The 27,278-nt window shown below is 47.5% G+C and overlaps 1 protein-coding gene across 3 annotated transcripts in view; it reads right to left on the reverse strand.

Annotated features, from left to right (window-relative positions):
* The window catches only part of LOC124616008 (hemicentin-2-like), a 1,911,634-nt gene that overhangs the window by 39,889 nt on the left and 1,844,467 nt on the right, over nt 1-27,278 (reverse strand). For all 3 annotated transcript variants that reach the window (XM_047144221.1, XM_047144219.1, XM_047144220.1), the window contains one exon: nt 26,141-26,354. In XM_047144221.1, coding sequence (XP_047000177.1) covers nt 26,141-26,354 — 214 coding nt within the window. The remainder of the gene's footprint in view (nt 1-26,140; nt 26,355-27,278) is intronic.

Here is a 27,278-nt window from a genome sequence, read left to right on the forward strand (position 1 = left end):
CATCATCGGGGGATACGTCTTGCGACCGGAGCCTTCTACACTAGTCCCGTCGAGAGTCTTTATGCTGAAGCTGCCGAATTACCATTGACCTGCCGGCGCGACGTACTGCTGTGTCGGTATGCCTGCCGGCTGTTGTCTATGACCGACCACCCCTCTTACCAGACCTCCTTCGCCGATTCTCTCGACCGTCAGTACGGGTTGTATGTGTCTGCCCTGCTGCCCCCCGGAGTCCGCTTCCGTCGCCTGCTTCGACAATTGGATTTTGGCCTCCCTACCACCTTCAGAGAGGGTGAGAGCCCGACGCCACCTTGGCTCCAGGCTCCGGTTCATATTTATCTCGACCTCAGCTCACTCCCGAAGAAGGGTACTCCAGCTGCAGTGTATTGCTCACGGTTTGTCGAACTTCGTGCTCGACTTGCCGGTCACACCTTTATTTACACCGATGGCTCCAAAACTGACGACGGTGTCGGCTGTGCCTTTGTCGTCGGGGCCGCCACCTTTAAATACCGGCTCCTCGACCAATGTTCGAGCTTTATGGCCGAGCTTTTTGCTCTCCATCAGGCCGTTCAGTATGCCCGCCGCCACCGCCATTCATCGTATGTACTCTGCTCTGATTCACTCAGTGCTCTTCAGAGCCTTGGAGCTCCCTATCCGGTCCATCCCTTGATTCAACGGATACAGCAGTCCCTCCATTCTTTCGCTGATAATGGTTCTCCTGTCAGCTTCCTGTGGGTTCCCGGACATGTAGGAGTGCCTGGGAATGAGGCTGCGGATGCTGCAGCCAAGGCTGCAGTCCTCCTGCCTCGGCCAGCCTCCCATTGTGTCCCGTCATCTGACGTTCGTGGGGATGTATGTAAGAGGCTTGTGTCGTTGTGGTGGGATGCTTGGTCATCCCTCCAAGGAAACAAGCTCCGGGCAGTAAAACCGCTCCCAACTGCTTGGACAACCTCCTCCCGACCATCTCGGCGAGAGGAGGTCCTTCTGACCAGGTTGCGGATTGGGCATTGCCGATTTAGCCACCGCTACCTGCTCTCCGGTGACCCAGCCCCGCAGTGCCCTTGTGGTCAGGCATTAACAGTGCGCCATATTTTATTGTCGTGTCCCCGTTTTAGTCAATTTCGTGTTGTCCTGTCCCTGCCATCTACTTTACCAGATGTTTTAGCTGATGACGCTCGAGCAGCTGCTCGTATTCTGCGTTTTATAACTTTGACTGGCTTGTCCACAGACATCTAACCTTTTTACTTATTTTATCTACATCTTTGTCAGGTTCTTCTGGTGTCCCCCCCATCCCCTTGAGTTTTACTAGATTCCATGTGCTCTAACAACAGTGACTGGGCGCTAATGACCTCAGTAGTTGAGCGTCCTTAAACCCCACCAAAAAAAAAAAAAAAATGTATGACTTCGTCAACAGTGCGACATCCCGATATAGCTTCCCAGGCTGCTAATCTACTGCTGTTGTACTAAGTGTAAGACCACAGTTCAATTAACGGACTGTATTCCCACGTGTTACTCAGCATGATCTGGAACGCTCAGCCTCTAAACGTACCTCCTATATGTATGTGTATGTATGACTGTAATAACCAAATCTGGTTCACGTAAACTTTTCTCCTGTTCCGTCTAGATGGTACTTACAGAACTGCACATGTGTTCAGTACTTTATCTGCAGTTTTTAAAACAATTCTTGCAGGACTTACGAAACACCATTTTATTGTTAATTTAGATGCATACTTTAATACGGATTAAATTGGGAAAAATTCCAAATGACTACCAAGGGCGATTTTTCATTTCTTATTGTGTTCCCTGTAAGATTTTTAAGGCGTGTTACATTAGTATATCTTGTGGTACATTTTCGTCTTGTTTACTCGTTTCAATAAACTGTGGTTGTACAACTTGTTTTATGTCCGAATCTGTCCTTCGTTAAGCTCATGTGGCTTCGTACCAGTATACGACATTAAAGTAAGCGTCAGAATGAAATGTAATATATAATATAACATCTCGAGTGTTGAAATAGCTGTACGGGCACGTTTCGAAAGCCAGTAATAAATTTAAAGAAATCTATTATGACTGGGTGTGAACTAGACTCATCTTGCGCAAAGGCTACCAAAATTCGGCCAACATCTTACAGACATTTTACCTTAATTAAATTCTGCACCGAACGATATACGAGAACAAAAGCTTGTGTTCCGCAGTGGTAATACAGAAAAAATTAAATTACTGAGGGATGTACATCTTTTGGCGATAGATTAAAATATCTTATTAAGCAAGGTAGCGTCAAGGTTTCTTACATACGTTGCTTTTCGGAGGCAGCAGGGCAGGTTCTGTACACGCCAGAGTTAACAGAGAAAGGTTTTGCAAAAGGACTTGAGAAGAACTAGAATGAAGTCCTCAACCTCTTCGTAGTACGGGAAAAAAATTTGAGCGACGATGGGAGAGAGAGAAGGGATGGCAGAAAGTACAAAAGCAGGAGACCAGTATGAGGGGGCGAGAGGGAGAGGGAAAGACGAGGGAGAAGTAGAGGAGGATGATGAGAGAGAGAGAGAGAGAGAGAGGGGGGGGGGAGGGGGGAGGAGGAGACAGGAAGAGAAGGAGAGTTCGCAATCCGGATTTGTGTCTCATATGCAAGTTTGTCCCCCGAGATGAACGCGTGCCCTTGTTGCAAAAGAAATTCATTAAAAGAGAATTAAATTAAAATCGCGAGCGCCACGTCCCGGTGTCGGCGCCGTGATAAATGTCCCGTTAATTGCGACGCCGCCGGGCCGGAGCGGTTTGGTGCTGCTCGCCGGTTTCAGCTATGGCGGTGCCGCCGCTGAAAGGCGCCACTGGCTCGCTCAGTGGTTCAGACGCGTATTCAGTAAAGAGCGAACGGCGGCTGCTTTATTTTGTCGTCAAACTGCTGTTTGTACACCACAATGCAACAACGTAATAGGAGGACCCTTTGACAGTAAAGTAACACCATGCAGACGCTACTACGGCTGCGGCACGAAGAGTGCAAAGGCTCTATGAATTGACCCATTATGTAGAAGTTTCATCCAAAGAACGTTGAAAAGAACGCTGTAAGATCGAAAGACCAAGGAAATTATTCTGCTTCCGTAGATAAGAAATTTTCTGAAAGAGTGCAGATACTGAGAGAGAGAGAGACAAAAACCGTTAAGCAACATTGACAATGGCGATTCTACCTAAAAAATGAATATTTTTTTTTTTTTTTACAGAAACGTTCTTAACACACACACAGAAACAGAGACGGAGAGAGAGAGAGAGAAAGAGAGAGAATAAGAGAGAGTGAGAGGGGGTAGGGCGGGGTTGTGGGCGGGAGAGAGAGTGGGGATGGCTATATAGAGAAAACACACGACAAACAGAAAGAACTAATTCCAATGCCTGTTCAGCGTAACATGTCGCTGCGCTACATCTATTACACTGAGTTTTATAAAAACAAACATCGGAAAGATCAAAATATAAACGTACGTTGAAGCACAATTGTAGGTAATTATGTAATATACTTAAAACTATAAATGAAAGTGCCATGCCTGTTAAATTGATATACAATAGCTGCATGTATAAAAAGATGGGAATTTGTTGGTACATTTTAAAGTAATGTTGGCCCGGCCGCTGGTGGCCGAGCGGTTCTAGGCGCTTCAGTCTGGAACCGCGCGACCGCTACGGTCGCAGGTTCGAATCCTGCCTCGGGCATGGATGTGTGTGATGTCCTTAGGTTAGTTAGGTTTCAGTAGTTCTAAGTTCTAGGGGACCCATAGTGTTCAGAGCCATTTTTCAAAGTAATGTTGGTCTTTCGTTGGCGTCTTGAATCATTTTAGAGTTCTTATCCGTCTGTGAACTGTGTGGGTAATTGTGTACCATGTTGTAGTATTTCAGAAAAAGGGTATAACAGACGAAGCACTGTAGTGGGCCGAATAAGGACGAGGCGATTTGCAGGGAAAATTACGATTAGTGTTGAAATTCTGTAATCGACACGCAATAGAAATTGTAACTGAAGAATGCTCCGTCTGTGTAATACTGCTGTAAGGTGCACTTTCATATGTGAAGTAAATATTGATACTTCTATAACTGCCCGCATCTCGTGGTCGTGCGGTAGCGTTCTCGCTTCCCACGCCCGGGTTCCCGGGTTCGATTCCCGGCGGGGTCAGGGATTTTCTCTGCCTCGTGATGGCTGGGTGTTGTGTGCTGTCCTTAGGTTAGTTAGGTTTAATTAGTTCTAAGTTCTAGGCGACTGATGACCTCAGCAGTTGAGTCGCATAGTGCTCGGAGCCATTTGAACCATTTGAACTTCTATAACTGATACTCACCCCGAAAATTAATAATCATTCTGAAGCTCTAAATCACTATGAAAGCAGAATAATGTCTTCAGTGCTTCGGGCTTTTCTTCCGACGTACGGCCTGTAGCTTAATTGATTCCCTTTTCTACCGAGCGAGGTAGCGCAGTGGACTTGAATTCGGGAGGAGGCGCATTTCATAAATCCATATCCGGCCATCCTGATTTAGGTTTCCCGTGATTTCCCTCAATAGTTTCAGGCGAATTCCGCGATGCCTCCTTTGAAAGGGCACAGTCGACTTCCTCTCCCATCATTCCCTAATACGATGGGACGGATGACCTCTCTGTGTGGTTCCCTCCCCCAAAATCAATCATCATTCCCTTTTCTACAGTGCGTTTTGCGTCATCATTAGTTCGTACTGGAAAACAGCAAAATGGTTTCGTCGGTGAAACACACCCCTACTCAGAGCTGGCGGCGCAGTTTGTGTCTGTTCGTGTGGGTAACTGGTGGGAGCTTGAATAACATACTGTTAAGTTTCTGTTAACGATAAATGCAGAAATTATAGGAACGCAGATGAAAACATTTATGATGTAGCGGCACAGGAAATAGTTCCAAATGTACATTCAGCAAGTCACCTTATAGTATCTAGTTGATGGTATTTGGTGTACCGCACTCACATACCGCCTTTCGTGTTCCAGTCCCGAATGGTACGCGGAAATCATTGCTGGTTAGCCGCTGTCAGAGTCACATATTTGTAATTTTACGTTCAGCGCCTTTTCTCGAGACATTCTTAGGCGGAAACAATATATTTTAACAGTAAACTACACTGTGAAGCAGAATCCCTTTCTAACAGCCTCCGTCACTGTAACTGGCTGTGAATCTCCGTGACGCTTTCGCTCATGGTAAATGAACCTGTTGCGAAACACGTTGCTCTACTTCGGATCTTCTCTATTTCCTCAATCAATCCTAAACCGTACGGATCGCAGACTGAAGAGCAATATCCGAGTATTGGTCGACCGAGGATTTTGTTAGCTATCTGCTTTGTGGGTGGACTACCGTTCCTGAGATGAATCTTCCTGGCAGATTAAAACTGTGTGCAAGACCGACACTCGAACTCGGGACCTTTGCCTTTCGAAGGCAAGTGATCTACCAACTGAGCTACCCAAGCACGACTCACGACCCGTCCTCACAGTTTTAATTCCGCCAGTACCTCGTCTCTTACCTTCCAAACTTCACAGAAGCTCTTCTGCGAACCATGCAGAACTAGCACTCCTGGAAGAAAGGATATTGAGGAGACATGGCTTAGCCACAGCCTGGGGGATTAAAGCTGTGAGGACGGGTCGTGAGTCATGCTTGGGTAGCTCAGTTGGTAGAGCACTTGCCCGCGAAAGGCAAAGGTCCCGAGTTCGAGTCTCGGTCCGGCACACAGCTTTAATCTGCCAGGAAGTTTCATATCAGCGCACAGTCCGCTGCAGAGTGAAAATATCATTCTGGATACACTTCCTGAGGTTTCATCTAATAAATCTCATCTGCTATCTGGCTACCTACCATTAGTTCTATGTGGCACTTCCGCTTTAGACCCCACCTTGAGGATATTCTTAGGTCTTTAATGGATGTGATAACTTACAGCGATTGTTCTACAATTTCTACCCTTTCGACTTCTGTGTGAAGAAGTGCATCATCCACGATAGTCTCTACGGAATTATATCTGGTAGTTGCACTTCAGTAGTTTTTAGGAATTTAATAACCATACGGCAATGAACGAATTAAGTCAGCGGTTCTCCCCATATGGAAAACCTGACAGCGCTGACCTTCAGAGAGATAGTGCATAACTACATGACACCAAATAATTGGTTACATTTAATTTCCATATCGGGTGGAGGCGAAAATTAGGATGAAGAATTACCTTTTTCATTTTTAATTGGATCACGGAATTAACGTTCCCTTTTTCTAGTATCACCCGACTGCTAGTCGCGCCTTTGGGACGTGACGTTGGACTGCACATAGCGGATTATTTGAGTCAAATGAAACAGGCAAATCGCTTTGACGTAGGAACGCGATAGGTTTCTCTAACATGCTAAAAGCGAGCTTCGGGGGAGTTTCAAACTGCTTGCTTAATAATGGTTTTTCGTAGGGATATGAAATGTATGATAGAGGCTCAGTCTCAGGTAAAGCAGGTAGCAGGCCTCGGTCGATTGGTAGATCACTGGGTAAATGCAATCTGTCTACAAAGAAGGTTGCTTACAAAACTCTCATGCGACCCGTCTTGGAAAAAAACATGTTCAAATGTGTGTGAAATCTTATGGAACTTAACTGGTAAGGTCATCAGTCCTAAGCTCACACACTACATAACCTAAATTATCCTAAGGACGAACACACACCCGTGCCCGAGGGAGGACTCGAACCTCCTCTGGGACCAGCCGCACAGTCCATGACTGCAGCACCCAAGACCGCTCGGCTAATCCCGCGCGCTCCGTCTTAGAACATTGGTCAAGTGAATAGGGGATATATAACGTAAATAGAGAAGGGCAGCGTGATAGGTCATAGGTTTGTCTGACCCAGCGGAGAGAGAACTTATATGCTGAAAAACTGAAGTGGCAGAAGCTTGAGGATAGACTCAAACCATTCTGAGAAATTCTGCTTACATTCAGGTACCAGCTGTATGTGATTAGAAACAAATTCGCTACATATCGCTCCCGTACAGATGGCGAGGACACGATTAAATTATATCGCGCGCAGAGGCGTTTAAGCAGTCACTCTTCCACCGCTCATATGTGTGGAACTTGCAGAAACCCCGATAACTCGTAAAATGGGAAGTACATTCTGTCATACAAGTCAAAGTGATTGTCAGAGAATGGAGGTAAATGTAGACACCCAATCTTTTCATAATGCGATTAAGAGGGAAATGAAAATACGAGAAGACTCATCAGCAGACACATCCACGAAAGAAGTCTTACTAAATGCACAGTGTGACCGAAAAGTCCGTAAACATTGGAAAATGCAATAATTCACGGAATAATGTAGGTAGGCAGGTAAAAATTGACACACATGCCTGAAGTGACATGGGGTTTTATTGATACCAAAAACGAGTGCAAAAACTAACCAACAGATGGCGCTGAAAGCAACACTTCGGTAGCGGAATCGGGTATAAAATGGGCTGTAGTGAGAGAGGAAGTCATCTCCGGCGGTACTCCGAAAGGATACCGCCCTTCGATCGTGCCATTCCAGCACTAATCGAAGCGCTAGGTATTCAGGTGCCAGCCAGCCGAGCAGCAGCGGTCCAGCCGAGCAGCAGCAGCGGTCCAGCCGGCAGCAGCCAGCCAGCCCTCCAGCAGCAGCGGTCCAGCCAGCCAGCCAGCCAGCCAGCCCTCCCGCAGAAGCAGCAGCAGCGGCCCCGTCCCCGTCCCCGTCAGCGCCAGCGCCAGCAGCGTGGGACTCTGGTCTTCGTCCGTTTTCGTCTTCATCCGACTTCGTCTTCGCCTGTCTCCAGTGTTTTTTTTCCTTTCCTTTTCGTCCTGTGCATTTTTGTTTATCCCTGTCGTCATGTCAGCCCCCACCACCACTACCATCACAGCCATAGTTTATACTTGCCCCTCCGCCGCCACCACCACCATTACATGGTGTGCACAGTCACACCCCCCTCTTTCCATCCCTCCTCTTCTCACTCTCCCTTCGCCCTCCCTCTTTGTCGCCCCCTCTCCAGCTTCTTCCTCCCGCTCCTCTCGCTCAGATCCTTTCCCCCCACTCCCCCAGCCTGTCACTGCAGCTCCAGCTAGGATGGTGGCCCAACGGGCCACCACCCATGCCCAACTCTCCCCGTCGCCTTCGCCATCACCGCCACCACCGTCGCCGTTGCCGTCGCCTTCATCATCACCCTCACCATCTCCGGCGCCGACTGCTGCGTCCACGCCGGGACCTGCCCCTTCCCGCCACCTCCCTATAGCTCCCGTCCCTCATATCTCCACACACCCTTCTGCCGCCGTTAAACACCCTAGTAGCACCACCACCTCCTCCACTCCCAAAAAGGCCCCGCCCCATCCTCCTTCCCCCCCTCAGGATGAAATGGATGTCTCCCTGCCTGGCCCTGCTCCCACCGCCTCATCCTCCTTCTCCTCCTCCCCTCTTTATACAAATACCTCCTCTCCCATCCCGATCCTTCCCTTCTCGAGGCCCGGAATCTCCCCTCTGCCAACACTTCCCTGGTGCCTCCATCTCCCTCCTCACTCCCAGATGGGATTCTGTTCTCATCTCCTCCCCCAGTCCCACCCTCCATACTGACATCCTCTCTCGCCTCCCCATCACCCGTTTTGGCCCCGACACCTCCCTCACCCCTGCTCCTTCTCCATCTCCTACCCACAAACCCCAACCCCCGAGTCGCCCGCCGACCCTCACTGCCGTGATCACTCAGCTGAGTCCGACGATCACGGAGGAGGAGGTGTTGGCAGAGCTCAAGGCACATCCCACACTGGAGGTGCTGGCGGTCTGCCGCATTTTCAACTTGGCCGGCCCCACCTGCCTTATGTGGGTTTTCTCCGAGGACGCCCCCTCCATTGATCGTCTCCTGAAGGAGGTTGCCCTCCTCTTCAACCAGCGCTGTAAGGTCGACCCCTCCCATTCCCATCCTCAATCCCTGAACTGCCAGAGGTGTCTGCACTGTAACGCACACCCAACAGCCAAGTGCCGCGATGCCCTCACCTGCCCGCATTGTAGACAAGTGCACTTCCTCCGGCAGTGCCCTAACCTTCAATCCCCTCCTTCCTGTAATACCTGCAATCTCCCCCATCCCATCTACTTCCAGAAGTGTAAAGCCCGACCCCCTACGACTACTCCTGAACTCACCGTCCCTGTCCATCCCCTGGATGCCCCCACCCCTCCTGGTAATTCCCTTCGTCCCCTCCCCCCCACTGCTGAGGACATCATCAGGTTCCTCACCATTGTCCTGCAAAACGTCCACCCTTTCCAGCACCCTCACATCCTCCAACAGGTCTCCCTCGCCACCCGTTCCATTTTCCACTTAAAAATGTATGCCACCTACTCCAACAACCAGGCCCATTTCACCTTCTCCCGTCTTCACACCTTTGTCTAAATCCCTGTCATGGCGCGACAGCACCATATCCTTTTCAACAACATCGGCTCCATTCCCGCCAGCAAGAACCTCTTCCTGCACACCCTTGCCACCCACCGCGTGGATGCCTTCCTCCTCAATGAAACCTTCCTCCAACCCCACCACACCGTCCACACATCGCCCTACCTCCTTCACCGCTCCGATAACCCTCTCCCGATTGCGCGTGGTGGAGTTGCCATTGGTCACCACCGCCAGATCCCAGTTCGGCCCCAACCTCTCCTTCCCAACCCCACCGAACACTTGATCCTCAGTCTCTTCTTCCCCGGCCGTACTGTTACCTGCGCCACCATCTATGTCCACCCTAACGCCCCTATTCGCTTCGACTTCCTCTCCCACATTGACCGTACCTTCTCCTCCTACGTGATCGCCGCAGAACTCAACATCCGTAGTCGTTCCGCTGCCCAGTTACGGCAGTGGCATCAGTTCCTCTCCTCCCTTCAAGGCGACCTCATCCCCATCCCCCAGCACACCCGTCCCGAATACAACTCCACTCCCGATGTTATCCTTTCCTCCCCTAACCTCCTTGGCCGCATAACGGTGGATGTCCTGGAGCCTATTGGTAGCGACCATCTCCCTGTCCTCCTCACCGTTTCAGATGGTCGTTGCCCCTGCCCTGACCCTCATACTAACCCTCCCCCAAAGTATGTCCATGACTATTCCCATGCCAACTGGAATGCCTACTGCGTTACCCTCCCCACCCAGGTCGATAGCCACCCCTTCACCTACTGCCACCCTGACGATGTAACCCATGTTGCCTCCTTTCTCCAGCAGACCTTGTCTGAGGCCGTCGAGGCCCATGTCCCTACTGTCGCCATCCACCCACACCTTCCTACCCTACCCCCACAGGCCGTCCTCCTCCTCTGTGAATCCCGTCGTCTCTACCGTGCCTTTCTCCACACGCGTGACCCGGACACACTCCGACACCACCGGCAACTCCAGCGACACATTCGTAATTTACTCGCGGCTAAGAAACGCCGGGACTGGCTACAGACAGGCACCCATTTAAATGCTACCCTACCTATAAACTCGTCCAAGTTCTGGTCAGCCTTCTGTTGCCTTACCCGAACTAAACCCTCCCCCTACTATCCTCTTCTCCATAATGATCATCCCTTCCCTGACACCCTTAGTAAGGCCAATCACTTTGCCTCTTACCTCTCCGATGTCTTTTCCATCCCTGATGATCCCCAGTTCGATTACTTCCTCTTCCCGGATGTCTTCAATCGATCTGACACCTCTGTCCCTCCCCTTGCACGTGGTTTCCAGTACTTGGACAACATGGCACACACGGATCTCAATGCCCCTATCACTACACAGGATCTTATTGCTACACTCCGCACGAAATGCAACACTGCTCCTAGTCATGATCGAGTCACCTACTGTCACCTTCGTGAAGCTCCTGTCTCTTTCCTCTCCACCCAGGCCAGGCTCTACAATGTAGTCCGGTCCACCGGTTACTACCCCGACCTGTGGAAAACCTCCCATATCCTGATGTTCCTTAAACCTGGTAAACCGCCGTCCGCCGTCTCCTCCTACCGTCCCATCAGCCTTACCTCGGTCTTCAGCAAGGTCCTGGGATCTATCCTGACCTGCTGCATCCACCAGCACCTCCGCCAGCACCGCCTCCTTCCCGTTACCCAGTGTGGCTTTCAGCCGTCCTTCTCTTCCGACGACCTTCTCCTTCACCTCAATCATCTCCTTTCCGAACAGCTTAATTCCCGTCGCTCTGCAATCTTCCTCTCCCTGGACCTCGAACGTGTTTATGACCGTGGGTGGCATTCCGGTCTCCTCTTCAAGCTCCAAACCTTCGCCCTTCCCATTAACTACGTCCGTCTGATCGGCGCCTTTCTCTCCCACCGTCTTTCCTACATCACCACCCATAACACGGATTCCTACATCTTTCTTCCCTCCGCCGGTGTGCCCCAAGGCTCCGTCCTCTCCCCCCTTCTGTACCTTTTATATACGGCAGACATGCCGCCGCCGTCACCCCCCGTCCACCTTCTCCAGTTTGCCGATGACACCGCCTTCCTTGCCCTTGCCCCCACCCTGAGCGCTCCCGACACCATCTCCAATCCCATCCTGACCGGTGGTTGCTCAAGGTCAATCCCTCCAAAACCCAGACGATCACTGTAGGCAAAACCACGCCTTCCTTCCGCCTCCTTGATTTCTATCTCACCATCTATGGCCGTCCTATGGCCCTCACCCCCACCCTTAAGTACCTTGGCGTCACCCTCGTCCGTTGACTCTCCCGGACCCCCATCTCTGGACAATCCAAGCCAAGGCACACTCACGACTCCGTCTCCTCAAGCTCCTTTCCATCCATACGTAGGGTCTGGACCCCTCCATCATACTCCACACCTATAAATCCCTTATCCACCCCATCCTTTGTTATGCCCATCTGGCCTGGATCTCGGTCCCCCCTACCTTTTATAAATCCCTTCAAATCCTTGAACACCATGCTCTCTGCCTCGCCTATCGCATCCGTCTCCCTCCCCCACGTGGATCCTGTACGATCTCATTCCGTTCCCCCACCACCTCCTTTTCCTTGAAAGGATACAGATCCTGTACACCTCCCACAAGCTCGATCCTCCTCACCCACTTGTCTCGCCCATCCTGTCCCACCCCCGCCCACTGCTGCACCTGTATTCCCACATCCCACCCGGTCTCCATCTCTCCACCCTCATTACCCTCTCCCAAGGTGGCTTCCGCCAGCTCCCTCTCCCTGATGATGCCCTACTCCCCTCCATCTACCCCTCCTACCAACTTTTATCCTCCCACCCTCTTCTGTGTTTGCTCCTTTGGGCACCCTCCTTCCCTTCTCTCCCTCTTCCCTCCCTCCTCCATTTCTCCCCACTCCTCCCCCAGGCTTCCCCTCCCCTGTCCCTCTCCTCCTCCCCCCATCTCCTCAGCCATTGGCATCCTTGTTCTCCCCTCTCCCCCACCTCACCCTTATTCCCCTCTTGCCAGGTCCCCGGACTCGCATGTGCTAAGTGGACTTCCGCGCGCCAGAGATCATCGCCATCAGTGTCTCGTGTGTGCCGTCGTGTTTAGTGTTCAGTGTTCACCGTCACACTCCATCGTTCACCAGTGCCATCGACATCTTCAGTGTTTGTGCTTCGTGTCAACAGTTTGTAGTGTGGATTGTCATCGAGTGTGAACGGCTTAATGTTTTTTTATGTTCATGTGTCTACTGTTTTTTCCCCGCCGTTTTGTTCCAACTCATGTGTCTTCTCTGTTATTATCATTGTACTATCTTTGGCTGGAGAGCGGCGTATTGTGCTGCTGCCAGCCTACCTGTTCTACGGGTTTTAAAATCACAATAAGGAAAAAAAAAAAAAAGGGAGGAAGTCAGTCATACCTAGCCTGGCTGGTAAACACCTGCTGGAAGGTACGACTGTTACGCGGGGTGGCTCTCATCCCTATATTGCTACACGTGTGAAAGACCTCTTGCATATACAGTTTAGCGGGCACCGCGCGCCATGATGGCCTCCAACGCCCTCAGACTTCAATCCATGTGGCTACTGGCTGTGGATTTACCTCAAGTCGTAAGTCAACCTCGATCGTCTGACCTCATTAGTGCTGTTAAGAGGCAACGTCTGACGGCAATTTCTCACCATACCTACTGATTTGCTGTACAGTACTGTTCACAACATTGTCCATCGACTACAGGTATTGTTGATAAATAGCGGCCGATATGGTGAACTTTTGCTACAGAGAACATCGTCTTTGCTAAAAACCAGTTGTTATGCTGATTATTGCTTTTGTATTTTATGAAGCGCCATCTGTTGGTCATTTTGAGCATCTTTTCTAGGTTTCAATGAAATCCCATGTCATTTCAATCACGTTTGTCAGTTTTTACCTCTCCCTTCACATTATTCCGTTAACTATTGATTTTTAAAATGTTAAAGGACCTCTGGGTCACCCTGTAGAAAGGCACGACGAATGAAAATAGTGTTACATTAGTCACGAGCGAATCATTGTATATTTCCGGGCTGAGACATCAATTTTTTAACCGATCCTGGTGCATGCGGGGAGGCAGCGTTACCTGAGACTCGGCCGGCTTGTACGATGCACTCCTGTTTTATCCTCTGGGGAGATGGTTCGGTTTGATCGTCTTACTAATATTTATTGATGCAAGCTAGTGATAAAATAGTGATCGACAAACTTACTCGTCAAGAAGGCAAAACTAGCAAATTTTGTTGTGTGTGTCGCTTTCGAAGATCTGAAGATACGTGACTGAAGTTCAGAAGGAAACATTTCGACCATTAAACAAAAAAGTGTAGCTTACATGCCTTCTATTTTGGAAATCTCACGATAGATTATCGCTAGTAACAACTGTTTCACCATTGAAACTTCCTGGCAGATTAAAACTGTGTGCCGGACCGAGACTCGAACTCGGGACCTTTGCCTTTCGCGGGCAAGTGCTCTACCAACTGAGCTACCCAAGCACGACTCACGCCCCGTCCTCACAGCTTTACTTCCGCCAGTACCTCGTCCCCTACCTTCCAAACTTTACAGAAGCTCTCCTTCGAATCATGCAGGACTAGCACTCCTGAAAGAAAGCATGTTGCGGAGACATGGCTTAGCCACAGCCTAGGGGATGTTTCCAGAATGATATTTTCACTCTGCAGCGGAGTGTGCTCCGATATGAAACTTCCTGACTTCGAGTCTCGGTCCGGCACACAGTTTTAATCCGCCAGGAAGTTTCATATCAGCGCACACTCCGCTGCAGAGTGTTTCACCATTATCTAGATTCTATATTTACTATCAAATTTAAATAACAAATACTGAGTCAGTTTTAACTAGAATTATTACCTTTTTGGTAACAGTTATGGAGTATTCCATTAGTACGTACGGGAACATTGATTAAAACCTGGAATACACAATACTGATATTCCACAATAATATTTGCTTTATAGTTAGTAGTGAAACCGGTTCACAAAGTACTATAAAATGAACGTTATTTTGGAACATCAGTGCTGTGTGTCGGGTATTTCATACGTTTTTCTTATTCCATCAGCTTTCTGACTCATTTGGTGTGGACATGTCACGAACTCCCCACCGGCGCTAGACTTCTCGGAGTAGCACTAGCACTTTACGTCTTCAATTATTTGTTGGATATATTCAAATTCCTGTCTTCCTCATACAGTTTTTACCCTCTGCAGCTCCCTTGACTACAATGAAGTTATACCTTCCGACATCTTAACCGATGTCCCATCATAGTAACCTTTCCTCTTGTCAATGGTTAACTCATGTTGTTCTCCTCGCTGATTCTGTCGAGAGCCACGCCATCCCTTATCTCAAGTGACCATCTAATTTTCAAAGTCCTTCTATAGAGTCACAATTCAAACGCTTCTATTCTCTTCTTTTCCGTTCTTTACAAAATACATCATTCACTACCATCCGATGCTGTGCTCCAAATGTGCATTCTATGAAATGCGTTCGTCAAAATGCGGCCGACGTTTCGCACTAGTACACTGATTTTAGATAGGAATGCCCTTGCTAAGTGTTATTCCGTTTCTTGTGTCCTCCTTTCTTCATTCATCACGTGTCTTTGTGTTTCAAGGCAAAAGAATTCGTTTACTTAAGGTTTTTTGTGGCTACCAGTTTTGGCTCTGAGCACTATGGGGCTGAACATCTGAGGCCATCAGTCCCCTAGAACTTACAACTACTTAAACCTAACTAACCTAAGGATATCACACACATCCATGCCCGAGGCAGCATTGAAATCTGCGACCGTAGCGGTCGCGCGGTTCCAGACTGAAGCACCTAGAGCCGCTCGTCCACACCGGCCGGCTGCTACCAGTTTTGACGTTAAGTTTATTGCTTATCACGTTTCTGCTCCTCCTCAGTACTTTCACCTTTCTTCGGTTTATTCTCAATCTATATCCTTTACTCATTAGACAATCCATTCCCATCAACAGGTGATGTAATTCTCCTTCACTTTCGCCCGCATCTCGTGGTCGTGCGGTAGCGTTCTCGCTTCCCACGCCCGGGTTCCCGGGTTCGATTCCCGGCGGGGTCAGGGATTTTCTCTGCCTCGTGATGGCTGGGTGTTGTGTGCTGTCCTTAGGTTAGTTAGGTTTAAGTAGTTCTAAGTTCTAGGGGACTGATGACCATAGATGTTAAGTCCCATAGTGCTCAGAGCCATTTGAACCATTTTTTCCTTCACTTTCACTGAGGATAGCAATCTACCCTTTGTTTTCGTAATTGCTTCTGCAACGTATAGATTGGGAGGGGGGAGGGGGGCTCAGTGACTTCATTGCGTCTTACACCGTTTGAAATCCGAGCGCTTCGTTCTTCTTCTTCTTCCATTCTGACCTTCCCTTCTTGGTTCAACTACACATTGTGTGTTACCCTCCTTCGCCTATTGCTAATATGTCTTATCCCGAGAACTTCGATCTTCCTGCACAATTTTAGGTTGTCGTACACTTCTTCTGGGTTGACAAGCCTTGGATTCTGTATCAAACAAAACGTCAGAACTGCTTTCAGCAAGTATATTTTCTCGTTTTACCCTATCGGTTTCTTGTGATTATCGTTAGGTAGACTAAAGCAAAAGAAACAAAAAGTCGCAACACGAAGAAGGACTTGTGCGACTTAAACGAAAGTTGGTAGGCGTGTTTCTACATCTGAAAGATGACTGTTTAGATTCCAGACCAGTCATTTCACAGTGGTGCTAGTAGCGCCATTATGAGGACGCAAATCATGTTTGCTTCAAATACACTCTGTAACGGTCGTAGGCGTTAGTTACCGCTCAGATTGGACTTGGTGAGTTGATGTTAACTAAGACTGCCTTTAAGGCGATAAAGACACCATTATCCACTCCTCCTTGACTTTGAACGAGGTCGTTTAATAGGGGTACGAGAAGCCGGATGTTCCTTCTGTAATACTGCAAAAAGACTTGGAAGAAATGAAGCCATTGTATTTGATTGCTGGCAGTGACGGTCACGAGAACGTACAGTCGCAACAACACCGGGCTCTGGATAGTCATGCGGCACTATCTATAGCAAACACCATCGTTTTCGGCGTATCGCATCTTATTACATCTGCAGTATCAGTTTGGGCAACAGCTGGTACCATAGTGACACAAACAACTGTTACAAATCGGTTACTTCAAGGATAGCTGCGACCCAGATGCCCTGTAGCGTGCATTCCACTGATCCCAACCGACCGCCATTTGCGACTTCTGTGGTGTCAAGCTATACGCCATTGGAGGCCAGAGTGGTCTGTTGTGTTTCCTGATGAAAGCTGTTTCTACTTCGGTGCCAGTGATGGCGGTGTATTGGTTAGGAGGAGGCTAATTGAGGGCTGCAACTAAGCTGTCTCGGTGCTAGATACATTGGATCTATATCAGGAGTTATGGTCTGGGGTGCGGTTTCATATGACACCAAGAGCACTCACCTGGTTATCGTACGCGTCGTGACTGCAAACTTGCTCATCAGTCTGGTGATTGGACATGTTGGGCTGCCGTTCGTGAACAGCATTCCCGGGAGAGTCTTATAACAGGATAACGCTCGCCTACATACGTCTGTTGTAGCCCAACATGCCGTACAGAGTGTCGACGTGTTGTCTTGGGCTCCAGTGTCATCCACTTACAGCATTAACCATATTGACCAACCGAGTGTAACAGGCATTAAACTTCATCCCACAAGCTGACATACGACACCGGCACAGTACAATGCACACATGTTTACATACTTGCATGCAACATTCTGGCGGTTACACAGGTTACTAATGTACCAAATATGTTACCTAGGCAAATGTACTCCCGAAATTTCATTACTCTGCATTAATTACTTGTTAGTGTTGTGATTTCTTCCCACCAGTGTATTTCTAATTAACACGGCGAATGATCCATTTGCCTCCTGTACCTTCACAGATTGTCCAGAACGTGACTCATTATACGACGAGATGCGCGAGATTAGCAAGAGTAACTTTGGCCCGCTTTCAGCGTCCAGGTAGCGGCAAGCTCCACAGAGATGCCGCGGACCACACAGTTCGCAACCGGTGAGTGAGGTCGGCGGTGAGCGAAACTGGCGCGACGTGTATCCAAAGCAGCGGGCGGCGTGCGGCTGGCCACTTGAGCTCACCGCAGGCCGGCCAGCGAAACCGCAGACCCGGGGCTGACCCGGTGCGGCGCCGGTTCTCTGGAAACTTGCCGGCAGTGGCGGTCCGCGGGCCGATACGGCCGGAGGGCGTCGCGAGTTGCGGCGAACTCTGCCACCCAGCAGTGACGGCGGCCGGGCGGCTGCCCTCGCTGGGAGGGGCAGGTCACGGAACGGCACGCCACTACGGGGATCAACCGCCGCTTCACTGCGCTGACCGGGCTATTGATAACGAAAGCCGGCTTGCTGGGCTCAAGGCAGTCCTCGCGAATCAACACACCTCGCTCAAGGTGCCGGGAATAGACAGCAAGATGGGGGCATCATGATACATACATACACACACACACACACACACACACACAAGGACTCCGGAAGCTACCTTACGGTGTGTGATGCGGAAAGTATGATGTCACTATCTAGATTTACATCTATCTACACTGAAGTGACAAAAGTCGTGGATTCCTCCACCCCCGGTCTTGTGTCGGACCTCTTTTCTCCCGGTGTAGCGCGGCAACTCGACGTGGCAAGGACTCAAAAAGTCGTTGGCAGTCCTCTCCAGAAATACTGAGCCACGCTTCTTCTATAGCCGCACATAATAGAAACGTGTTGTCAGTGCAGGAGTTTGTGTACTAATCAACCTCTCGATTACATCCCATAAATGTTTGGTGGGACTCATGTTGCGGCGTTTGGGTGCCCATATCATTCGCCCTAACTGTCCACAGTAATCTTCAGACCAATAGCGAACAATTGTTGTTGCGAACAATCATTGTCGGGAATATGAAGTCCATGAATGACGGCAAATGGTCTCCATGTAGCCAAACATAGCTACCTTTTTTACAACTTGATTCCAACTTCGTGGAGTCTCCGCCGCACTGGAACGCTGTCTTCAGCTCTTACCAACTAAAATCTTGGATCATATGACCAGGCCACGGTTTCCCAGTTGGATGGTCGGTTGGTTGTGGGAGGGGACCAGACAGGAAGGTTATCGGTCCCATCACATTACAGAAGGTTAGGAAAGGAAGTTGGCCGCCCGGAGTGGCCGAGCGGTTCTAGGCGCTACAGTCTGGAACCGCGCGACCGCTACGGCCGCAGGTTCGAATCCTGCCTCGGGCATGGATGTGTGTGATGTCCTTAGGTTGGATAGGTTTAAGAAGTTCTAAGTTCTAGAGGACTGATGACCTCAGAAGTTAAGTCCCATAGTGCTCAGATCCATTTGAACCATTTTTTTTTTTAAGGAAGTTGCCGTGCCCTTTCGAAGGAACCATCCCGGCATTTGCCTGAAGCGATTTAGCGAAATCACGGGAAACCTAAATCGGCTTTGAACCGTCCTTCTACCTAATGCGAGTCCAGTGTGCTAACCACTGCGCCGCCTAGCTTGGTGATTTCCTAGTCGTCTAAGGTGGAACCGATATATTCACGAGCCCAGCAGAGGCGCTGCAAGCGATGTGCTGTTATCAAAGGCACTCACATCGGTCGAGTTTTGCAACAGCACATTAACGCCAAATTTCGTCGTACGTCCCACATTTATTTCTACTGTTATTTCACTCAGTGTTTCTTGTCTGTTAGCACCGACAACTCTACTGCAATTTGCCGCATCTTTCGGTTTGGAGAGGCAGTGCCCGATATTTGGCATTCGTGGCACACTGTTAATACTGTGGAATATTGGATTCTATAACGATTTCCAAGATGGAATACACTATGCGTCTAGCTCCAAGCCCATTCCGCGTTCAAAGTGTGTTAATTTCCGTCGCGCTACCACCATCACGTCCAACCACGTCGGAAACCTTTTCACATGAATCGTCTGAGTACAAATGACAGCTCCTCCAATGCACTGCCCTTTATTACCTTATGGACGCGATACTACCACCATCGCCGTCCCATGACTTCTGTCATCTCGATGTACATACACTGCAGACCATCATGGCGGAGGATACCTTGTACTACTGTTAGTCATTCCCTATCTTGTTCCACTCGCAAATGGTGTAGGAGAAAGACAACAGTCTTGGTGCTCGCGTACGAGCCCTGATTTATCTTGTCTTCGTAGTCCTTACGCGAGATTTCCGTTGGTGGCACTAGAATCATTCTGCAGTGTGTCGCATACCTTGGATATCTAAACTTTCTCAAGGTTTTTCATGAAAAGATCGTCTTATTTCTCTCAGGGATTCTCATTTAGGTCAAGCCGACATTTCCGTAATAAAAGCGTGTCGATCGAACCTATGGCTAAAAAGTTGCTTCGATGCGTTTCTTTTATCTGGCGTGGTTAGCATGCCAAATATTATAGCAGTACCGAAGAATGGTCGCCCAAGGGTCCTGTACGCCGTGACCCTTACAGATGAGCTACATTTTCTAGAATTCTCCCAATAAACGGAAGTCGACCATTCACCTTACATGATACCGACAATAAGTGCTCGTTCCATATCACTTTGCTACGTTACGATGATGTATTTAATAGATGTGACTGTCTCAAGTAGCACAATACTACTACTGAATTCGAACGTTATACTATTGTTTTTCCACTCATCTGCATCAACTCACATGTTTCCAAGTTTACAGCAAACTGCCATTCATCACACCAAAAAAAATTCTGTCGAAGTCATCTTGTATCCCCATTTTCCCCCTAAATTAAATCAACGACATAATTTTTTCGGACACTGTATTGTCATCTGCATACAGTCGCAGATTGCTCCATACCAATATGTCAGATAGTTCACTTACATAAAGAACAAGAGCGTTCATGTCACACTTCCCCGTCAATACCGGTCAAATGGTTCAAATGGCTCTGAACACTATGGCACTTAACTTCGGAGGTCATCAGTCCCCTAGAACTTAGAACTACTTAAGCCTAACTAACCTAAGGACATAACACACATCCATGCCCGACGCAGGATTCGAACCTGCGACCGTAGCGGTCGCGCGGTGCCAAACTGTAGCGCCTAGAAAGGCTCGGCGACCCCGGCCGGCCGATATCTGTCTCTGATGAACTCTCACCATCCAAAACAACGTGCTTAGTTGTATTCCTTAGAAAGTCATCGAGACCGTCAAACACCAGAGAATCTATTTCGTATACTTAAACGATGTTAACAGTGAGCAGTGGAGCTCTGTGTCAAACGTTTGCCGTAAATCTAGTAATGTGGAACATTCCCGTCACCTTCCATCCATGGTTCGTAGGATATCGTGCGAGAAAATAGCATCCGTACCCTCCCTTCCTCCATTTTCCTTTTCTGTTCGCTAAATATGTGTAGAAGGAACGACTGTCGAAAAGCCCCCATTTGAGCCTAATGTCTTTGACTTCCTCGACGTTGTCATTTCGCAAGATGCTAGAGGGAGAAGGAAATATGCTGCGTAGCTGTTCTTGGCACGTCCTCTTTCGAATCTTGGACAGTAAATGTGTCACACACAACGCCTCTCTTGTAACGCTGGCTATTGAAAATTGATGTCTCCGTAACTCTCTCGCTCAGCTCTTCGTAGAATCTTCTTTATATTTTTTATTATTTCTAGCTGTAATGGGCACAGTATACAAGGCAATATTCACGAATCGGATGAACGAGAGTTTTGTAAATCTACTTCTTTAGCAAATAAATTATATTTCCTTAGGATTTTGCCAAAGAATCGTAGATTGGCATCTGCTATTCCTGCAGCTGGCTTGATGTGGTCATAAGACCCAGGCCGGTGAGAAAGGCTAGTCATACGGTAGCGGTTATTAACAGTTTCCAGAGTTTTATCCTGAATAGTGTAAGTAATGGATCTCTCGGCCTGTTTACCTTCAATTTTTGTGTGCGTTGAGATGCACCATTCGTCGATCCTCTGCAAGTCTTCCGGCATTTCGTTACAATCTTCTGGCATTGCAATCTTGCTATAGACAACAACTTGGTACGAGAAGAACTAAAGCCTTGGGTCCTCATCGTGCAAGAGGTGCGGAAGGAGGGATGGGAGAATTAACATCCTCTTTGAAAAAGAAACACGGACAGGGTTCACATGGCTCATTTCATAGAGCCCTGTGAGGGCCCATTGCTAGGGTAATGGCGAAGGACTCAACGATAGAAACACGGATAGAATACATCTCGGTATGCCAAAAACCATTTCTCGCTTAGCAAAATCAACATTCCGTCTTACTTGAATTAAGTAGCAAGGTGGTTGGCTGGAGCTTAAAACCCAGGTACTAACATCCAGTCATGCCACTGAGTTTTTCTACGATCTCAGCCCTGTTAATTCCAATTGTAACAATGGAGCGCTTTAATAATCACTAAACTACCCCGGAAGGGAAAAAATCATCTACCGTCAAAGGACTAGGAACAATAATTCACTCAAGAAACCAGAAACGCTCAAAGGACAAGAAATTAAAATTTTAGACATGTAAGAAACAATATTTGCTGGATCAGAACACCACGGAATCTGGAAGTTACTAGCTGTTTGAAATCTTAGGCAGAGAAAAGGGTCCTTAAAAATACACCGTAATGGAGTGGGGGATGTAATCGGGGTTACATTCTCAGTTTCAAAAAACGTGCTTAGTTCCAAATCGAAGAAAAGCCTGTAGACTATAAATTAATGAAAATTTCCTTGAAATGTGTGAATGAAACGTACACAGTCATTAGCACATACATGTTGATAAACCAAAAAACATAAGAAACCTAGGAAAATTAAATAAGTCTTGATGGGAGGCGGTGAAAAATAGAATCTCCAAAATTTCACAAGATCAGGTGAAAATCAATGCACAGAGAGAAAATTCAGGAAAGCGACTGGTGACCTCCCTTCGTAGAAGTTGACCAATCAAAGTGACAAAGTATAATGAAATGGCGTATAAATTATAACCCAAAATTATTTGAACCTGTTTGAAAAAGAAAACTCAGAGCATAAAAAAAAGTATTGCCATCTCTTAACAGGTAAATTCCAAATTGATCATATCATAAACTCGTATCCACATCAGGAGCAGATTTTAAAAGTTCAAGCATACAAAGGTGCAAACATTGACAGACACCTCCACCTAACCCGGAATGAAACTAAATTTAAAGCCCCAAAATTCGGTAAAAGGAGTGCCAGTGCACTAGTACAATCCCTACTGCGGGCAGATTGACAGCGCAAAAGCTACCGCTAAAACTGGAATATGTACATTACGATTTGAACATTAAGGAAAAGATAGATGGAGACTGATAGAGTAAGTTAAGTTTATAACACGATGATGGTGATACTGGTTTGACGCGGTCCGTCACGAGTTCCTCCCCTGAGCCAGCCTCAGAGCAACTTGCAACCAATGTCCTCAACTATTTGCTGGATTATCCCAATCTCAGTCTCCCACTTCAACTTTTACCTTCTACAGCTCCCTCTAGTACTTTGGAGGTTAGTCCCTGATGCCTTAACTGTTTCTAATATCCTGTCCCTTCATCTTGTCAGTGTTTCCTCGCCGATTCTATGCAGAACCTCCTCATTACTCACCTTATCATTCCACCTAATTTTCAATATTCTTCTGCAGCACGACATCTCAGATGCTTCTATTGTCTACTGTTCTCGTTTTCCCACGTACAACCCCAGAAATTTCTTCCTCATATTAAGACCTGTGTTTGATACTAGTAAATTTCTCCTGGCCAGGAATTTTCCTTTTGCCAGTAATAGTGTGCCTTTTACGGCCTCTTAGCTCCTCATGGGTTATTTTGTTGCCTAGGTAGCAGAATCCCTAAACCTCATCTACTATGTGATGATCAGTCCTCATGTTAAGGCTCCCGTGCTTCTCACTTCTACAATTTCTAATTCTTTTTTTGATTTTCTTCGATTTACTCCCAAATCATATTCTCTATTCATTAGACTGTTCATTCTATTGAACAGATCCTGTAATTAATCTTAACTTTCACTAAGGATAGCAATGTCATCAGCGAGTCTTAACAATCTCCTATTACCTAGAATTTTAACCACAGACCTTAAACCTTCTTTTATTTCCGTCATTGATTCTTCGATGTATAGATTGAACAGTAGGGTGGAAAGACTACATCCCTGTGTTACACCCTTTTTAATCTGAACACTTCGTTCTTCGTCTTCCCGTGTTATTGTTCCATCTTGGTCCTTGTACATATTGTCTACTATCCACCTTTCCCAATAGCTTAACTCCATTTTTCTCAGAATTCCGAACATCTTGCACCATTTTACATGGTTTAACGTTTTTTTCAGGGCGACAAATCGTATGAACGTGTTTTTATTTTTCTTGAGTCCTGCTTGCATTATCAAACGCAACGTCATCACTGCCTCTCTGATGCCTTTTCCTTTCCTATAGTCAAACTGATCGTCATCTAATAGATTCTTAATTTTCTTTTCCTTTCTTCTGAGTATTATCCTCCTCAGCAGCTTAGATGCATGAGCAGTTAAGCAGATTGTACGATAATTCTTGAGTTTGTCGGTGCTGGCTATCTTCGGAACTGTGTGGATACTGTTTTTCCGAAAGACTGATGGTACATCGCCAGGCTCACACTCTCTACGCACCAACGTGAATAGTCGTTTTGTTGCCACTCGCCCCAATGATTTTAGAAATTCCAATGAAATGCTGTCCATCCCTTCCGTATTATTTGATTTTAGTATTCGAGAGCTCTTCTAAATCCTGATTCTAATACATGAACATCTCTTCCTCATCGACTCGTGTCCTACTCCTACCACATCATCTGATAAGTCCCCCCCCCCCCCTCCCTCACAGAGGCCTTCAATGTACTGTATCCCCCTATCCGCTGAGCTTTCTTGGGATTACGATATACGAAAAATGATGTGACGTCTAGATAGGACATAGGTGTCAGGAGACGAAAGGAATTATATTTGGGGAAGGAAAGGATGACTTGGAGCCTTCACGGTTTTTACGTCATGATTGAAAAGATGGGTAGTTTTAATGGATGATAGTGTGATATGGGAGAGGTAGGCGATAGATATTACGCAGAGTAAAGCCAATTAATGCAATAGATGGAGGGAACATGGTACATACTGACAGAGGCGCGGTACCAGACCAGTGATCTCAAGGAAGAGAAGGGCTATAAGGTACTGGGACCAATGTTTATGGGAGATGTAGGTGAGGTATATTGGTAGCTGTGGGAGCTTCAGTGGGAGAAGATATTCGGGTACAGAATGTAGGGTCGGGGTTTTACGTGTGCTAAATTGCTGTTTATTTATGCTAACAGCTTCGTCGTTGGCATGATGCTCGAGTATCATCTAGTTTTTGGAAACCCAGATTCTACAATGTAGGAATCAACATGGATTCCGGAAACAGCGATCGTGTGAGATCCAACTCGCTTTATTTGTTCATGAGACCCAGAAAATATTAGATACAGGCTCCCAGGTAGATGCTATTTTTCTTGACTTCCGGAAGGCGTTCGATACAGTTCCGCACTGTCGCCTGATAAACAAAGTAAGAGCCTACGGAATATCAGACCAGATGTGTGGCTGGATTGAAGAGTTTTTAGCAAACAGAACACAGCATGTTGTTATCAATGGAGAGACGTCTACAGACGTTAAAGTAACCTCTGGCGTGCCACAGGGGAGTGTTATGCGACCATTGCTTTTCACAATATATATAAATGACCTAGTAGATAGTGTCGGAAGTTCCATGCGGCTTTTCGCGGATGATGCTGTAGTATATAGAGAAGTTGCAGCATTAGAAAATTGTAGCGAAATGCAGGAAGATCTGCAGCGGATAGGCACTTGGTGCAGGGAGTGGCAACTGACCTTTAACATAGACAAATGTAATGTATTGCGAATACATAGAAAGAAGGATCCTTTATTGTATGATTATATGATAGCGGAACAAACACTGGTAGCAGTTACTTCTGTAAAATATCTGGGAGTGTGCGTGCGGAACGATTTGAAGTGGAATGATCATATAAAATTAATTGTTGGTAAGGCGGGTACCAGGTTGAGATTCATTGGGAGAGTCCTTAGAAAATGTAGTCCATCAACAAAGGAGGTGGCTTACAAAACACTCGTTCGACCTATACTTGAGTATTGCTCATCAGTGTGGGATCCGTACCAGATCGGGTTGACGGAGGTGATAGAGAAGATCCAAAGAAGAGCGGCGCGTTTCGTCACAGGGTTATTTGGTAACCGCGATAGTGTTACGGAGATGTTTAACAAACTCAAGTGGCAGATCCTGCAAGAGAGGCGCTCTGCATCGCGGTGTAGCTTGCTCGCCAGGTCTCGAGAGGGTGCGTTTCTGGATAAGGTATCGAATATATTGCTTCCCCCTACTTATACCTCCCGAGGAGATCACGAATGTAAAATTAGAGAGATTAGAGCGCGCACGGAGGCTTTCAGACAGTCGTTCTTCCCGCGAACCATACGCGACTGGAACAGGAAAGGGAGGTAATGACAGTGGCACGTAAAGTGCCCTCCGCCACACACCGTTGGGTGGCTTGCGGAGTATAAATGTAGATGTAGATGTAGATGATAAGGGTGTACCGATTCCGTTCCAGATTTATCGATAAAAATAACACAATGTATTTCAGTAACTAATACTCGGAACGAATCTGAAAGTAACCAGCAATGGAAGTCAGGAGATCACGGAAGGGGAAATGTCTAGAGGTTGTAACTCGCCGCCGTAAAGCGCAAGTTACCGCGTCAGTAGCGCCGGCAGCGGGGAGGGACGAGCGGGTGCGGTGCGGATTGCGTTCTGCTGCAGTACTCACCTTCGGACACAAAGACGAAGATGGAGGCGGGCTCCGTGTTGGAGGCGCTGCACGTGTAGTTGCCGGAGTCGGAGTCGTGCGCGTTCCGGATGGTGAGGCGGCTCTGCGTCTTCGGCCCAGGCTCCGTGTCCACCGAGATGCCGCCGCGCGCCGTGTCGTAGTTGATCATGCGGTCGTTGTGGTACCAGAACACGTACTGCGGCGGCGTCGGGCTCTGCGGACACACCACGCGGTTACCGCTGACGTCACACAGGCTCCAGGATTGGCATGAAAAATGTTATAAGCGCAAAATCTGAAACGTATGCCACGTCACTGCTGTCTGGTCACCATTGTTGAGAATATCAGGAAGTTCGAGGTTAAACTGCTAAAGATAACAATTCTTAGAACAGCAGTTTTTTTTCTTATTTTAATAATGTGCAGGTTGAGGCAGGAATAGTGACAGTATTGGTGATTCTAAATAAAAAACCTCGTATGGATATATGCCCTATTCCGGATGGTTTCCGATATAGAACATGTCAAATATACACTGCTATCTATTTCCTGTATCATTCAGTACATTGTCATTGTTTACAACGTACCACAGTAGTGTAGAAGAATTCGAGGCTAACAGTTTGAGCACTTGTGGTCTATCGCGTTGGTAAACTACCTCAAATTGTGGAATGGGTTTGCATATTGTGTCCGTGTATTACCGTCAGCTACTTGTGACGAATGAAAATTTGTGCCGCACCGTGACTCGAACACTTGTCATGAGTGGTCGCCTCAACAACTCCGCAATCAGAGTAAGCCCCTGGATCGACCCAAACCTCAATATGTCACGGAATCATAATCCAAATTCTTGCACATTCGTGAAACTAAGCGTTGGGGGACAAATGTTTTTTTTTTTCGTCTTTTGGCTCAGCAAGGCTTGATTATATCATTAATCCATTGTAATAAATGCAGTTACTGCATAAACACAGACAAGATAATCATTAATGATATACTGTTTATCAGGCAGGCCTACGGAAGTTACTTACACAAGAGAGCATGCGCGTCGCGTGAGATTTTATATATTCTCTCGCTTCCTCCAAGCCAACTATTAGCCCCAGAGAAAAAAGAAGTGAGACTCTTTTTGTACTAAATTTGATGTATGTTAACTGTA

The sequence above is a fragment of the Schistocerca americana genome, chromosome 5 (genome assembly GCF_021461395.2).
Source record: "Schistocerca americana isolate TAMUIC-IGC-003095 chromosome 5, iqSchAmer2.1, whole genome shotgun sequence".
In the NCBI taxonomy this organism is placed as follows: domain Eukaryota; kingdom Metazoa; phylum Arthropoda; class Insecta; order Orthoptera; family Acrididae; genus Schistocerca; species Schistocerca americana.